Below are 16822 nucleotides of genomic sequence, written 5' to 3'. Positions count from 1 at the left end.
TCAGTGGTCACAGACAAACCTGTCTACCTGGACTCCAGCGCCAGTCCAGCTGTCCAGCTGTTGTCCTGCGGTCTGTCGCTCTTTGTCTGTCCCTCTGAGCAGGGATATCACTATTTTCTTTTCCTATAAAATGTGTTCATCCACAGTGTTGCTGAACATCCCAAGCCTGATGTGTGATTGGCCACTTTGCCCAAACAATGTCGAGCCAACCCAAGCAGACAGGAGGTCTGGAGACTTGTGGGAACTGCCCTCTGGACAACTCCATCTCCGTCATTCAGCAGGACACTGCCTCGGAGTGGGAATTGAAGGAGGAAGATGAAGAGGATGGGGCATATGCCAGAAATCCTGCAGGAGCTGGGTGGGTGCCCTAAGTATCTTCTGGAGAGCACTATCTCCCGCATACTTGGAAATATTCGGATACCCGTTTGGGAGTACTGGCTCAGGAAGGAGGGTTCAGATATATGAGTGTTCTCTTTGGTGTGCTCAGTGGGATGTGCACACTGTCTCTCACCAGCACTCTCACTTCTGAGTCACACACACAGAAACTGGGTGTCTTGGGGATCCAGGTGTACGCATGCACACACATGCATGCATTGATGTCCAAAGTGTGTGTGAGTTTATCTTGATCTACTCTGTGCTTTGATCCCGTAGGCACTCTGCAGGGCCCTGCCTCGCAGAAGGTCTTTGCATTTCATTGAAAAACACTGATGGCACCAAGCCTGGATTACTGTGTTCACACACACACACACACACACACACACACACACTGCATCACTGCAACAGGTGTGTTTGATGCCATTTTCTCAGAAATCAAGTAACAAAAGTGACAAAGGTGTGGAGACAGACGCAAAACCAGCGGGAGCGCCGTCCAAAAGAGTCCCTCAGGACTCGATTCTGTCGCTGTTTACCAGTCGACCAGTCCAGCAGAACACTCCTTAAACCACTGCCTACCAGTTGCTAACTGTAGCACACTGGGTTGGTAAAGGTGTTTTTTTCCTTCATTCAGGGCCATTTTCAAGACCTAGTATAGACCCTGTGACTATGTTTGAAGTGAACATCTTTGGTGTGCAGTGTTTCTTGAGGGAAAAAAGTTCTTTCCTGTTCCAAGCTGAAGTCCTCACCAGGGGCTATAAGTTTCCCTCTCACATTAGCGTAATTATTATTGTTAGCCTGGTTAATGGTCTGCATATTACTTGCTTTTTGAAATATTTCCAAGTATATATAAGTGTAGATAATTAATGCTAATGTCTGTTAGATTTGTTTAAAAGTTGTACTTTTTTTTTTCTGTTTTTCCCTGTTCTGATGCCTTCTCTCTCTCTCTCTCTCTCTTTCTCTCTCGATCTCACTCTCTTACACACACACACACACACACACACACACACACACACACACACACACACACACACACACACACTATTAAACATTCATTTGTTTTTAATTTGTTGATGTAGCGGTGTAGACCCTGTGAGAGGGTGTGTGTAAACACACATGCACAGATAAATAAACGTTTCGGCGTCACCGGTGAGGCAGGTTAGGTCTCACTGACTCGGAGCGGGGGGTGGGGGTTGTGGTGGCTTGTCTGTCACTATGGCAACCCAACTGAACATCTGTCCCTGGACACGGTTAAATAAACATTGCAGCAGTGAGCGGGTGTCCCAAACAGGCCGGGGTCTGTGACTCTGTGTGGCCGGCTGGAGCGGGCAGCTTTCTCCAGAGCCTGCAGGAATCCGCGCCGTCCTGCATCGTGTGCACTCCTGCCTATCGTCTGTGCCACAGAGAGTAAACAGACAGCGGGAGGAGCCAGCGCTGTGTCACAGAGCTGGAGAGAGACCAGTGAGACCGGCAGCTCACTGATGGTAAAACGCCTGCCGTTGTGGAGCACTGGAACACGGCTGGCTCGCTGGGTCTTTTTCTCTAAGCTTGCCACTGTTTAAAGCTTCTTTTTGCTTTGAGTAAACATGTTTGCAAAATGACTAAATAGAAATGAAAATATTTTATTCTCTGTTTCAGCACCTTCCTTTGGCTTTCAGCCAAAGCCCGAATGGCTCTTTGTTGATATACACAGTGCACCCGACATGACAAGTGCTTCTAGTGCTGTTTAGGCAGCACACATGCAGACAGCAGTAGGAGCTCCATGCTGTGGACCCACAGTAGCACTTAACCAGCCAGACATCAGCAGGTTTCTATAATGTAGGCATCACATGTTCTAACCTTACGTCCACACACAAGCGTACTCACACACTCAGCTACAATAATGTTTGCCCCCCCACGTACACCCCCCCCGCCCAGTCTGTCCATGATTCTACATTTCCTCAGTACTTGGCTGTGACCAAATATTTAGACTGTCAAGATGAATCAGCATCAAAAACAAAAGGCTGGTTGGCCTACTGTAGCCGACAGCCTCACCCATCCCACACTGGGAAGCAACGGCCAATCACGTCGCAGTATGCCAGACCCACTGGACTCTGGGGGTGGCAGGCTGTCAGCTGCTGACAAGACCTCCACTGTTACATGCCCCTGCCTACAGTACGAGTTGGCCTCAACACAACCAACACTGTGCACCTCTTCATCTCTTAGCCAGAGTATTACCTACGCACTCGAGACAGATGCTTAAAAAAGAGCTTCAGGTTCAGCAATCAAAGTAATAACTTTCAGCTGGTGTAAAGCCTAGATTAACTGCTGGCAATGCCATTGTTAAACTTATGTAAACATTTTGACCGTCACAGAAATGGTAAACTCTAGCCATCTGCTCATGACTAAGCCTTAGCCATGTGCACCTTTGATGAAACAGAAAAAAACAAAACAAAAAGCAAACCTGTAGCTTGAATATCGGGACAATGGTGCAGGAAATGTCTTTTTTTGCCCCCACTGGGAATCATGCCCAGTGGAAAGTGTTCAGGGCTCCGCGGTTTTACAACCAACTGCAAAACTAATGTAGACATCACCGAAGCAGCTGCCCAGGGAACCACGAACGCTACTCGCCAAATACACACACACACACACACACACACGCCTGAGTGTGGGGGCACACACAGATGTGCGCAGAGCTTCACTGGCCACTAGATTCTAGTAATACTTGAAACACACTCAAAATAGTTGCTGTGTAAGTCCACATAAACGAGGAGAGGAGGGAATAGATTTAGCCATGTCATTTTTAGCTGTTCCTGGCAAACATGCTCATATGGTGACATTTCATATTTCATATGAGCTTAAAAAATACACTTGAAGTGAAACAGATTTTTACAACAGAGGGAAAATGTGAAGGAGCTGCAGAGAAAGTGGGGGGAAAAAACACAGAAAGAAAGACTGACTGGTCAAGAGGCTAAGGGCCAGACTGGGGAGAGACTGGAGAGAGACTAGGGAGAGACTAGGGAGAGACTGGAGAGAGACTGGGGCAGAGACTGGGGAGAGACTGGGGCAGAGATTGGAGAGAGACTGGGGAGAGACTGGAGAGAGACTGGGGAGAGACTGGAGAGAGACTAGGGAGGGACTAAGGAGAGACTGGGACAGAGGCTGGGGAGAGACTGGGGGAGAGACGTGGCTCAGCAGAGGGAAGAACAGTGGTCTGCTTGTCAGTGAGTCTGTGAAGCTTTTATGAGGTCAGTGTGCAGAGGCAGACAAAAGCACCCCATCCCCAAAGACAAACACTCTCTGGGTGTAAATGACCCTGAAAATGCTGCCGTTTCATCTGGGCGTGTGGAATTCTCTCTGGGGCAGGACAAAAAGTAAACAATACAGGGGGCTAGGGAGTGGGTGAACACACACACACACTCGCTCCAGAGTGCAGCTGAGCCAGGCAGTGGAAACCTAGAGAAACTACAGCAGGAGAAACCCAACAACACTTGTTTGATTCCTTTACTTGTGTTTGGAGTGGGAGGGGGGAGAGTTCAAAGCGACCGAGAGAGGAGGGAGTGGCCGTGTGAAAGGGTGTCCGGCGGGGCAGTCTTTCAAACGCTCCGTGCACGCATGCACGGGCTCGGGAGGAGGTCTTTGTGCAGGTGGCCCAGGGCAGCTGATGGTCTGAGCGCATCAGCGGGTTCCACTCTGCACAGGAGGAATGCACCCGTCACCTCACTGTGCACCCACTGCAGCGCAGCACTCTGGGGGAAAATATCTAATTGCAACGTATTCTGAACAGCAGTGCGATCTCAATTTAAGTTGGGCGATTACGTTGAGGCCAAGTTGGGCCATTTTGTGTTCATTGTGATGTGCAGTTACAACCACAGGTATTGTGGTTTTAAAAATACAGTGCTTACGTGTGCATTGCTGGTAAACACTGTCAACATGACACTGACAGTCATAGCAGATACTCCTAATGGCAGATAATTCAGAGTGGAAGATTTCAGGCAAACTGCCTCATGTGAATATGGAGAGCTGAGTGCGTGAACGTTGGGACATCTGCTGGTCTGCTGCTTTGTTCTGCCACCCCAGGTGGATTTCATAAGTGAGTTTAGTAACAGATTCTACAGCGACAGGGACTATATTCCTCTGGAGAGAGATCATTTCTCCACTTTTTCGAGTGACCGCACATCAGTCAGTCAGCATCACCGTGTGTGCGCGTGCGTGTGTGTCAGGAAGTCTCTCCAGTGCTAGCAAAGAGGTGCGAAACCACCATCTGCCTTTTACTACACACACACATGCCTTCTCCCTCTCCTTTCCTCTCTCTTCAGCACTCTCTTTTCCCAGTAATTCTCTCCTCATACTATTAATCATGCTAAGTGAGTTGGCTATTAAGAATCAGGCCACAGGCCAGAGAAGCCTCTCCCAGCCCCTCTCAGCCGCGCTCGGTCTGGGAAAGGTGTGACCGGCTACACTCCTAGCCTAGCGTTCTCACTCTAGTCTAAACACATGCACATACCGAAGACATATGGTGACAGAGCAGAGTCCATGGGTAGAGGCTCTTGTTAGCCATCTAGGGTTGGTTTGTATAGAGTCTGACAGACCCTAACATGGAAAAAATGTCATGCTGGAAAGTTCTGATCCCCAAAGTGATATTATTCAATGTGTCTGTTTCCCTTGTTACAAAGCATGTAACATATAGACAAGGGCAGTCCAACACATTTTAAGCTTTAAACCTGATTTCGTCTGATGAACAAAATTAGTGACCAAGTTTGTTCTGAACCTGTTGTAGAAAGTTCCAGTGTCTGATTAAAGCTACCCTTGCAGCTAGTACACCGAGAGAAAAGCCTAGATTCAGCTCACACTCCCGGTGAACTCATGCACTAGCACGTTAGAAGGGTTGTGTGTGTCTGCCAGTGGAAAGGACAATAAAGACCATAAGTGCTGATGAGTGCAGCACACAGTGTCTAACTAGGGAGTGTTGTTTTCGAGGGTCATCACAAATGAAGCCCTCCACGGTCGTTTGGCTGAAGGACAACCAGGACAGGGTCTGTAGAGCTTCCTGTGCTTCTGGAGTCAGGGGGACAGATTCTTTGAGGGCACCCTGCTAAACAGGAGCTGGGGGGGTGGGAATGGTTATGTCTGCTGCGCATCTGCTCACGCACTCAGCGCAGGATTACACGAGGGTTACCATGGGAAGGTAATAACAAATAGCCGGCCGTCCGCACGCGCGAAGCCTGTTGTGTCACACACAGACACAAACAGCCATGGAAAATGAAGCTCTTGCCAGTAATTCATTAACAGTGTTGCTATATAATATGGGTCAGGGAACTCTGGAAACATTCCATTTAATGCTCTGAGGAGAAAAAGAAAAACTGGAATCCAAAGCCAGGATAAATAGCACTGCTAGATGGCTATTTTCCTAATGCATATTAAGCACTTGAAGTGGAACGAGCTTGAAATATCGCTAATTACATCTGCATTTGGTCTGTGCGATGCAGTTTAGTCTCGCTACACTCCATCCTGCTGGCTTTATTCAGCCTGTATCAGTGGCCTGATCTTGGTTGGTGCTACCAGTCCTCAGCCAGCGGTTCTTCCACACGCCTCTACCAGGCCCTTTGATGAGAGCGCTTTTTACTTCTCTTTGAACATTTAATTCTGTACCTCTTGATTAATTGTGTTTCTGTAAATTGAAATGGAACCCAGATATAATCATGCTCCGAGGGACTATATTTAGTCCAACAGTTAAAGTGAACGTCTCTGAGACTCGTATTTATATAATTCAGTACAAAATCAACAGTCTTTTTTTTCTTTCTTCCTCTCACTACTTTTTTAAAAGCTTTGTCATTTACACACTCTCACTGGGCTGCTCAGCTTCGATGTTGATCAGCTGAGTCATAGTAGCCTGAGGACTGGATTCATGTAGTCTGCTCTTGTCTCTGAATGTTTGCTGCTTATTTGAGAATCAAGTTGCTGGCCTACCCTCGCAGACACACACACACACACCCACCCACACACACACACACACACACACACACACACGCACACACATACACACACAAAACTTTCCTACCCTCACAGACACACACACATCACTGTCTTACCCATGCAGAGACATACACACCACTGGCTTACCCTCACAAACACACACACACACACACACACACACACACACCACTGGCTTAGCCTCACAGACACACACACACACACCCACACACACACACACACACACACACACACACACACACACACACACACACACACACACACACACACACACCACTGGCTTAGCCTCACAGACACACACAACATGCAGGCACATACATATCACTTGCCTAGCCTTACCTAGCACAGGAGAAAGAACGACTGGCACAGCGGGGATTGTGGGACACCAAACCTGCCCTAATCTCTCACAGACATGAGGAAACAGAGACATCTCATAAACCTTCACTCGTCTTGGTCTGTCAACAAATGTGAAAAGCAAACTCACATGCCTGATGTGAATCTATAAGGAAAATGAAGCGACTTGCAACGGGGATATTTGCTAGTTTGAATCTCTTATGTCACATGAGGGCTGCAGACTTATCTGACATGGATAATCGAAGTTTTAATATACCTGCTGTTCCTCTGCTCTCCACCTTCCAGTGAGGCACTATACCACTACCTGGTCTAGGGGGCGCTGTGTCGTGAAGCGCCACTTCTTCCCTTAGTCTGGTACTACTCTCTTCAGGATTCACTAGACCCCTTCCCTTCATGCCTCCGTTGTGGTTATACGAGGGATGTATTTCAACCGCTCCGTTGACGTTGTTATGGAGAGACGCCACCTAAAGGATTTGAGGTATGTGAGATCCATCTGTTTGGTCAACAGCAGTGTGGTAACCAGACACTAGAGTGTGAAAGAGATCCCAGTTGGCTAGAAAGAAAGGTGGATGTGTGCTCGCGTGCAGAGTGAGGAAGGGCAAGTCAGAAGACTGGACCCAGAGCGGGACATCTCAGTCATAGACCTCTCTGAGAAGTCTCGCCTAAACAATCTTGTGTGTGTGAGGAATGGCTTAGCTATTTGTTACTGCTGTAAGAACTCCAAAGTCTTAACTTTATTAGAAAGAAATATATATATGCTGCATATTCAGATTCAAATTGAAAAATGATGAAGTCTTCTTATGACAATAACGTTGTTCTGTGTTCAGTGATCACAATCTCCCAAACAAAAATCCAGACAGGTAGAGCTCCACTGTGCTTGAAACTGTAATAAATCCAGAAAGGTAGAGGTTCCTTTCTTCTTCTTGCAACTTTATATATCTGTCATAGTCCTAGTTGAATTCCCATTCAGTTCTCCAACATCAGCCTCCATGTACTTGCCTAAAGGGGTCACATTGAAAACACCTGTCATTTCCACGACTGCATGAGAGATTCTGTGAGTCTGTGATTCTGTTGTGCTCATGGTTAACTGATGATGTTTCTTTTTTCTTCCCTAATCCTCAGGTACATTTATGCCAGCTGCTTGTTTAACATTATGCTTAACATTGACATTACACTTCAGATCTGATCTTGACATACTTTAAGGACCAGGCTGAATTTTCCAGGAGATTTCTGTGTTCCTAGAGGGAATTCCGCATGCTCTCACATGGCAAGGTGCTGTAGTGGGTTCTTTATTTCCACTCCTGATGGAAATGATCCTCATTAGGATTTAATCTGATTATGGAGATCAGGCGTGCCTTCCTGTCTGATCAAGCTCTCCAGAGTGAGTGGCTGGATGCTTAACCACCACCCAGGGAACTGGGGTGAGTCTGAGCTCCAGCCCTCAGAAACATAATAACTGACAGTAGGTACCATCATCAGGCAAAGAGATTTAAACTACCTACAAACTACTACCTGAGTTAAGAACAAAAAGCTTTCTGCTGATATTTCAGTAATAAAACAAAATATGTCTGATATGCTGATATAACATTCTGCATGGATGCTCAAGAATGCAACCACAATCTGGCTAATTAAAAAATATTTCCATGGCAGTCCAATCCCAAAATTTAAAAATGTTTGTCTTACCCCTGCCCAAGAGGGGATGGAAAACATCTATTATGCCTGTTTTGGAGTGTTTGGTATGAGGCTCTACTGAACTCAATATGCTGAGTGAAGTGCTGCATTTTAGGTTGTCTGTTACAGATGTGCAGTTGGAGCCAATGCGTATTTACAGCACTTAAAAACCTCATCGCTGTGTCTGAAATGCAACTGTAGCTCATATCGTCCGTCCCTCATGATGTCCCAACGCCCGTGCCATAGTTCAGTTCTCCCTCTCTTTCTCTCTCTCTCTCTCTCTCTCGCTTGCTCTCGCTCTTGCTCTCTTTCGGAGAAAATAAGACAAAAGGTCAACTCTTTTGCTATGGAAAATTAAACACCTTGAACTGTGGGGCAGGAAGGAACATAGTAATTAAGGCAGAGCTGAGCTGACCACTGCTGTCACATGGTGTCAGGCCTCAGCGTAGGGAATGCTTGTTTGGGCTACTCATGTGAAACAGCCCTGTATCTGAAGCTCCTCGGAAACCCAGAAAAATGTAGAGGGTACTTTAATCCTTCCTGGAAGGAGCAACATCTGTACAAGCGCAATTCATCACTATTAGGAGTGTTTGTCTCAAGCATCGCCATTTGAATTTGAGTTTATTTTCTCAGAGTTTCAGTGTTGTGCTTGATACCGCAAACCGGCAAACATTTGAAAAAGTCATGGAATTTGAAACATGTGAATTGGGTGCCAAGACCTGGGCAGTTGCTACATTTCTGATCCTGTCAAAGGAGGACTATTCCAGGACGAGTCAGAACATCTGAGTGGAGATATGCTGTCTTCAGACAGAGCCTATTCTGCTGTAAGTACTGGATTGAAAATAATAAAAGTCCTTACGTACACCGGGCGCACTATTTAACTTTCTTTCATTTCATTTGTCTTTAATCACTGTGATCTGATTCACGGCATGCGAGGCTACCGTAGGTACGGAGACGCCCTGACAACCTTTGCTCCTCTCCAGCCCCAGTCATGTACCACCGACCGTGGATCGGGACGCTCGTGCAGAGAAGCCCAGAACGCTGGCTGCTGACTGAGATGATGCGGCGTACATCGCTTGGACAGTCGGCCGGAACACAACTAATGGACCTGGGACTTCCAGCGCATTCCTCAGCCCTGGTTGGGGAGACTGGATGGAGACTGCTTGGAGACCGGCTGCATTTATCATCTCTTTATGGGTCATTACTCCCACTGGCAGGAGCCAGAGACCAACAGAGACCAGCTCCGGCTGCAGGCGCAGGGGTGCTGGCTCTTGGTGAGGTTCTGCTTAAGAACATGCTGGCTGAGCTGACTGTGGCCAAGGATGAAGCCTGATCCCAGGTCGGCAACATTCTAAAACAGTGCAGCACACCATGACGTCTGTTTGGTAGCTAGAGTTTTTTTCAGACGGCGACAAAAGCTTATACTCTAAGGGTTTTCGGAGGGTTTAAGATAATATTTGAGATAAACATTTCCTTTAAATGTGGTCAGGTATATTCACTGAAGAATGACTTTTGGTGATGAATGTTAACGATTTTCAACTCTGATAAATGTTTATTTTTATATCAGACCCAAACCACTTACACTGAAACTGTGTTGTCAATACCACATTATTAGCATGTTACTGATATATTTTGACAGCTTTATTACAATTGCAAGGGTTCATTCACTGAGACACTAAAAGTCTTTACCATTTCCAAAATATGACTTTTCATATCTTGAAAATAAATTACACGCATGTCTTATTAAACCAAGTCTGAGGTACGAGCTATAGCTTCTGAAATTGTATCAGGTATAACTGACGGAAAGAGCTGAAACAAGATCAGCTTTTGCATGTCGTGTCATAATTGCCTCAGTCCTATAGGCAGGACAGAGTTGATCCCAGAACAGCAGTCTTTGCACTCAGAGGCCTCGCTCGGTATTTAGTTAACGTGCCTTCTGGGTGCAAGCTAAAATTGCCATGAGTAATCCCCTTAGTTCCGTCCCACTGTTAGCACAAATTCCTGCAGCCACTACATGATTTCAGAGTAGCCTGTGCACTTTGAAGGACACTTATAATTGCATGGGCCTAATAGGTCTACCTCTCCAACCCAGGCACCCCCTAGCTACAACAAGGGGGTTTTGAGTCAGATTCAGACGAAACCCATTACTCTCAAATTTATCTTAATAACGGAAGACACACCAAAAGCAGACTATTTGTTCAGCTGATAAAACCCCCACACCTGCTGTGCTGCCTGTCTCAACTAATCCCAGCCAATCCCAGCCATTCCCAGCACTCGCAGCCAGTCCCAGCCACTCGCAGCCAGTCTCAGCCAATCCCAGCCCGTTCCAGCCAATCCCAGTCCGTCCCAGCCAATCCCAGTCCGTCCCAGCCAATCCCATCTTTTCATCTGGACTGTCAAGCATTGGGACTAATACTCCAGCATTTCCATCCCTCAGGGGTTTGCCATTTCTTGGCCTTCATTGTGAATGTGGCACACTCAGTTTAAAAAATGCAATTTTTGCATTTTTCACTTGTAAAAACAAAGAAAAGGCCTGAGAAATAACAGTAGAGAGTAAAGTTCTCAATAGTTAGGAAACTGCAGTATTCTATAGAGTTCTGTAGAGTTCTCAGCAAAGTACTATATGGATATAATACTATACTACTATAGAGGCCTTAGTAGAGCACTAGAGTTGGAGTACTGTAGAGTTCTTGGAAAACAGTGATATTTTTAATGGCAAACAGGGGATAGAGTACTGAGTTCTTAGTAGATTGCTAGACTTTATGGCATTTAGTAGCTTGATTACTGTAGCATTCTGAATAGTGTCAAACCAACAGAGTACACTACTAAATGTTGAGTCACTGAATGAGCTCAACACATCAGAGTTCACACTAACCTAGCATCATGCTTAAAAGCTTCTGAACTGTACAATGGCTCCTCTTAGGCCACAGCAGTTCACTATCGTGACCAGGCAACTGTGGAGAATGAAGGTCAAGTTACTTCACTAGGACGGTTATGATTACAACAAATGTAAGCAGGGCCTTCAAGTTTCTGTGACCGCCGTCATAGAGGGTGGCACAGGTGAAGGCGTGAGAAATACCCACAGGTGCAGCTACCTGGGAGAAGTTGAGGCCGTTGAGTGGGAGACACTGCTCCTCCACCTTCTCCACGGCGCCCGTGCTCTTCTTCATTCGCTCGGCCTCCTGCGCCAGGTACAGGTCGAGCACGGGCACGCCGCGCGTCTTCACATCCGCCTCCGTCAGCGAGTTCACCATCAGCATGACCCAGACGGGACGCTTGCGCTCCCAGTTGCCGGCGATGGCGTTGAAGAGGTAGTCGGCGTAGAGGCCACGCCCCCGCTGGTCCGCCGTCATCCAGAGGGGCATCATGTGCTTGACGTAGTCCAGGTGGCGCTTGAGCCTGCGGTACAGGTCCCGAGGCAGCACGTCCTGCAGGTTCTCGCCCTGCGGCAGCAGCTGACACTTGGTCAGGGCCGAGATGGTGTAGGGGTCCGTCAGGTCCAGCTCGAAGTACACAATGTTGCTCTCCTGAAAGGCCTTCTTGGAGTTCTCTGGAATGTAGTCCCACACGCGGGTGTAGGGGACATGGATGGTGCCGTAGAAATATGAGGGCGGGTCTCGCTTTATCGTCCACAGGAAGGAGTTCAGTTCGCTTTGCTGTTAGCGGCGAAGGAAATGGAGTGGGTGAAGGGTTATCGGCAGTGCAAAACACAGCAAGCTGTTTGCCCTTTTGCCAAAACTGAAACCTCACACTGCTTAAAGGTGAGTCTGAGATTTAACGTCTGTGCTCCTATTTTCAGTGCTGGGCTAACACATGGTATAATGGTTAATTGCACAGTGGGGCTCAGACAAATCCTTAAAGTATTTTTTTTACATTGTGTAGCTGAGATGTAGTTTAAATTGAAATCCTATATAAAAATTCTAATTATTTAACCCTAATTATATCTGAAAATGGGTAAAATGCTTTCTGAATGTGGGGTTTACTGCGACAGCTCCATGTTTTAATGGTATTATTATACAACGGGGATATTGATAATAATATTATCACTACGGTCCTATGTGAGAACAGCAAAATATAGGAAGTGCCATGTTACCGAATGTTTATTCAGAAGCGATAAGAGTTACAATGGGCTGCTAATATCTCATTAGGCTCGGGACGCGTACTACCGCCGTCAATACACGTCGAAGCGGATCACACGCAAGCATCTTAATAAACTCTACTCATAACCTTTTCATTGAAGCACTTCACATAAAGTTAAATGTATTCGATTGTTTAATTAAAGCGATTACATTTTAAGTTAATACGACTGATTCATTTAATCTGGCTAAAACTTAACGAGGGAAGTGGGGGGTGCATTTTAATTTCGCATCCGAGAACCAATAAAATGTATAAAGATATCGTGTTTATATATTTCAAATAATAGCATGACGCGAATACAGGATGCGCCAAAATATCCGACCGTCTTAAAAAGTAACGAGGTTCTCTGATAAGCAGTAATTAACAGTTAACTGAGCTGCCAATAAAAACAGACCTCCGTAGCCTCTAACCATAAGAGAGAGCTTGGATTCCCCGTGTGTGTGGAACAAACACTTTCATATTAAAGGCGACTTACTTGTCTGTTAAGCTCACAGCTGGAGGAGTCCCTGAGGCTCCACTGGCTGGCCTGCACCAGCAGCGCGAAACACGCTTGGACCAGTGCGCCCCACGTGAGCAGCATCCTAGCCTCGAGTGCGCTGGCTATTTATCCCCGACTTGTTACCAGCGTTCTTTCCGTCTCCTTTTAGCTTTCAGTTGTCAGTCATGGTCTGGCCAACTTCAGGTTTAAGAGAAGTCCACGCGCGTCCCGGTGTGTTTCCGCCATTCCGCAAGTGAACGCGTGACCGTGACCTGTTCCCGTTAGGAATGGGTCGGTGAAGTTACAGTCCGGGGGAATATCGCTCTGACACGCAATGAGCTGTTCCCGTTAGGATTGGGTCGGTGAAGTTACAGTCCGGGGGAATATCGCTCTGACACACGTATGCTTTCGCTGACGGTGCCGTGTTAACGCCAAGCATTCAGTTTACATGATAAGGCGTACGTTTCACACGGGACTTCACTAGATAAGCACCTCGCCCACTCACAGTCCGTCTCCAGCTTGGGTCCGGCAGCAACGTCCTCCAAACGTCAGAAGCCGGGCTCGTAACGAATACGGGTTACATGTGTCCGCCTGCTGGACTTCAGCACTCGCGACAGTCCGCGCGTCTGCGGGCAATTCCGCAGCCCCGGGGTGGTCGTGCGCCCGCGCCGCTTCCGATCAGCAACAGGTCCTCTCTTACGCCTCCGCGGGACTTTAACGTACTTCGTGCTCAGTAACGCCTCGGATTGCTCACTCCTGTTATTCCCGCGGTCCTGCAGCGGACAGACATCTTTAAGACGCTCGGGCGGGGTGGGGGGGTGGGGGGTGGGGGGTTAATGAAGTGCGCGAGCATCACTGACCCGGTACCTACCTTCCCCCCAAAGGCACCCCTCACCAACCCCCCACCCCCCGCCAGTGCCCCGCTATACTGTGCAATAATCTGATTTAAGCATCTCGTACCCCGCAGGGTTTTTGGAGGAGGAGCGTGAGCCCTTGCCAGCGGCTCACGCGCACTGTCAGCGAAGGGAGGAAACAACATAGTTCAACAGTTTCTCAGTGGAGCTCTTTTGCTTTTGGGAGTTTTATGACTTTAAACAAAGTCATGAACGGATGCGAAGGACGCATTCAGAGACCTTAACAAACTTCTGATTTGTTTGAAACGTTGGTCTGTGAGCGTGAATGCTCACGAGATGGGTTGTTAACGCTGACTAATTAGCGAACTCGTAAGCCTAACAGACTCAGTTTCTCTGCTCGCGGGACATCCTGTAGATACATTATCCTGTTAATGCGCTACAAACAACGTATCATTTACATCCAAATGCGAATTACTGAGATCGACGCATGTGCTGCGACAGTGGTGCGTCTCTCACGCGACCCAGCGAGCGTGCTGGTGCAGGACGGGCGTAGACGTCTGTGCAAATAAGACGCGCTAGTGGGGGACGGTTTCTGAGATGGGAGGGGAGGAAGTCTTAAAAAGAAGCCAAATCCACAGCCTCGGGATAGATCTCAGGTTCATAAACTGCTAATTAATTCGTGCTGCAAAAATCGAGGGTTGCACGTTAAGTCGAGTCGACATAGGTTAATACATTTCCCTCTTAACATTTCATATTAATAGTATGTTCCCTGCAATGAGGAGGTGTTATTGGTATCCACGGTTTTCTGAGTTTTAACAAACAAGGTAAATTATAATTAGGATGTTATTATGTTCATTTAAATTATAAAGTAATTAAACTATAAACGATTTTCAATGTGCAGACGAAGCATTTCCGTGCGACAGTTATCCCATTCCATTTGTGGTCAAATGTTACTAACGAAATAATTAATTTTATTAAAATAATTTGCCGGTGCAGTCATATGTAACATAGGGTGAATTTATACACTTAAGGGTAAAAATATATGCGATATTAAATCTTGTTAATATTTCAGTTAGCCTAAAATATTTGGCGCCCTACTAGATTTCCATTCTTTTGGAACCCATTTACCACATTCGGAGCGAAAATGGCTTGAGTGTAAATATTAGTGCCATCTACCGGTGATAAAATAAAATCCACATAGATGTAGGTGAGTATACAACTCATTCATCAGTTCTTAATTTATAAATTACAAGTACTGGATATCGGAATCTTCCATCTGTGGCGAAAGAGAGGAAAAAAAAATAATTCAGAACAAATTAGAGCTCAATTTGACTCCATATACGCGGCGCTTTACGGCCGGTTACTGCGCTCCGATAAGGGGCTTTTAAAAGCTTTTGATGCGAGGCCTGCCAGTAAGTGCAGTGTGGCGCCCGCTGATCTGAGCGGACGACTAAACAGGAACAAGGGCAAATTGGCCAATCAGATTGATGTGCTGATTGAGCCAGAGCAGAGCTAGGACCGGGCTGAAAGAATGTCACCGCTGTTTTCGGAGTTTTTACCGACACGTCATCTTTTAGGTAAACCAGTGCCGTTTTTAGGGTTGCATAATGGAGCGTAAGTTTGGGACCATGGCTGTTTTTGTTAGTGTGATTATAGGGCTGGTTTTCTGGACTTTTTAAAAATTACTCTAACAATGGAAGTTTGCCAATGTAATTTTAGTCTGTGAGATCTAAAGATTTCTTATTCTATCCAGAAAAACATACCATTGCATAACTTAATATACACAGAATCTCTAGGTCAGTGTATGGACGTTTGATTGTCTTGCTGTGTGTATGTATGCTTTTGCATGTTGCATTTGATGGGCATGCTTAAAGTAGCCAAGAAAACCATGTTTTGCTTCCAGAATCCCAGGAAGACCCTTCTGCTGTGGACACTCTTCCTCCAGACCAAAGGGGAGGTACCCATGGCCAGATGAGCAGTTCTCCACGAGGCCGCACTCTGCTTCTATTTTTTAAGGTTACCCAGGCGGCGGCTGGCAGCACTGTCCAGCAAGGATCAGGCTGGCACTGAGAATGAAAGACACTGAAACAATTCCCCTTCTGTATTTGCTGATATTCGTGACAGGCATATGAAAAGTAAGAACCGATCACAGATCAGTCTGAAGCAGCGTGTCCCAAGGTCATGAAGCCTGCATTTGCAGTTATGTTAAGGTGGTGGAAAAGCTGATCTGCTCAGGAGAGGAGAAGCCAACAAAAACATGAGTGTAATGTTTCATCCCGCACCGACACTAAAGGAGCAGCCAGACTGGACCTCCTGTGGCTCTCGCATCAGCTGGAAGGAAAGCGAGAGGTAGAGGGGGAAACAGACACAGAGTGGGAAACAGAGAGACAAAGGGAGAGACAGAGAGAGACAGAGGGAGAGACAGAGGGAGAGACAGAGAGAGACAGGGAGAGAGACAGAGAGAGACAGAGGGAGAGACAGGGAGAGACAGAGGGAGAGACAGAGAGAGACAGGGAGAGAGACAGAAAGACAGAGGGAGAGACAGAGAGAGACGGGGAGAGACAGAGAGACGGGGAGAGACAGAGAGAGACAGAGAGAGACAGGGGGAGAGACAGAGAGAGACAGAGAGAGACAGGGGGAGAGATTTTGTCTTACTAGTGAGAGGAATAAGATGGGGCTTCTCTTGTTTAAACAGCACACAACTGACCTTGTGTGCATGTGCATGTGTGTGTGTGCCTGTGCATGTGTGTGTGTGTGTGTTTGTCTGTGGCTGAATGCCGATAGGAAAGAGTTGAGTGGTATCCTGCAGTGGGAAGACTCAATGAACTTCACAGCACAGCCAGGAAAATGTAAACACACCTAAAGATACACACATACACACACTTCGTATTCACACACCACTCTCTGCACCATTAGTGCAGGCTGATTATTAAAAGCATACTCAGGGCTTATATGCGATTCAGTGAATGGTTTCTACCTCTTG

General features: G+C 46.8%; 1 protein-coding gene and 1 long non-coding RNA gene across 3 annotated transcripts in view; one reads left to right on the top strand and one right to left on the bottom strand.

Moving 5' to 3' along the window:
• Positions 1-13838, bottom strand: part of trabd2a (TraB domain containing 2A) — a 42233-nt gene extending 28395 nt beyond the window's left edge. The window contains exons 1-2 of one of the 2 annotated variants that reach the window (XM_027018800.3): positions 12983-13838; positions 11466-12026 (exon numbers count right to left, since the gene is read on the bottom strand). In XM_027018800.3, coding sequence (XP_026874601.1) covers positions 11466-12026; positions 12983-13087 — 666 coding nt within the window. In that variant the 5' untranslated portion in view covers positions 13088-13838. The remainder of the gene's footprint in view (positions 1-11465; positions 12027-12982) is intronic. The other variant, XM_027018799.3, reaches the window with a different exon arrangement.
• On the top strand, positions 5085-10576 carry LOC145658904 (uncharacterized). The gene is made up of 4 exons (XR_014124748.1): positions 5085-5539; positions 6985-7177; positions 7822-9194; positions 9354-10576. It is a non-coding gene; the product is annotated as an uncharacterized LOC145658904 (long non-coding RNA).
• Positions 13839-16822: the final 2984 nt, after the last annotated feature.

Source organism: Electrophorus electricus, chromosome 8 (assembly GCF_041902795.1).
Source record: "Electrophorus electricus isolate QZ-2024a chromosome 8, ASM4190279v1, whole genome shotgun sequence".
In the NCBI taxonomy this organism is placed as follows: domain Eukaryota; kingdom Metazoa; phylum Chordata; class Actinopteri; order Gymnotiformes; family Gymnotidae; genus Electrophorus; species Electrophorus electricus.
This window is presented reverse-complemented; position numbering and strand designations above follow the sequence as displayed.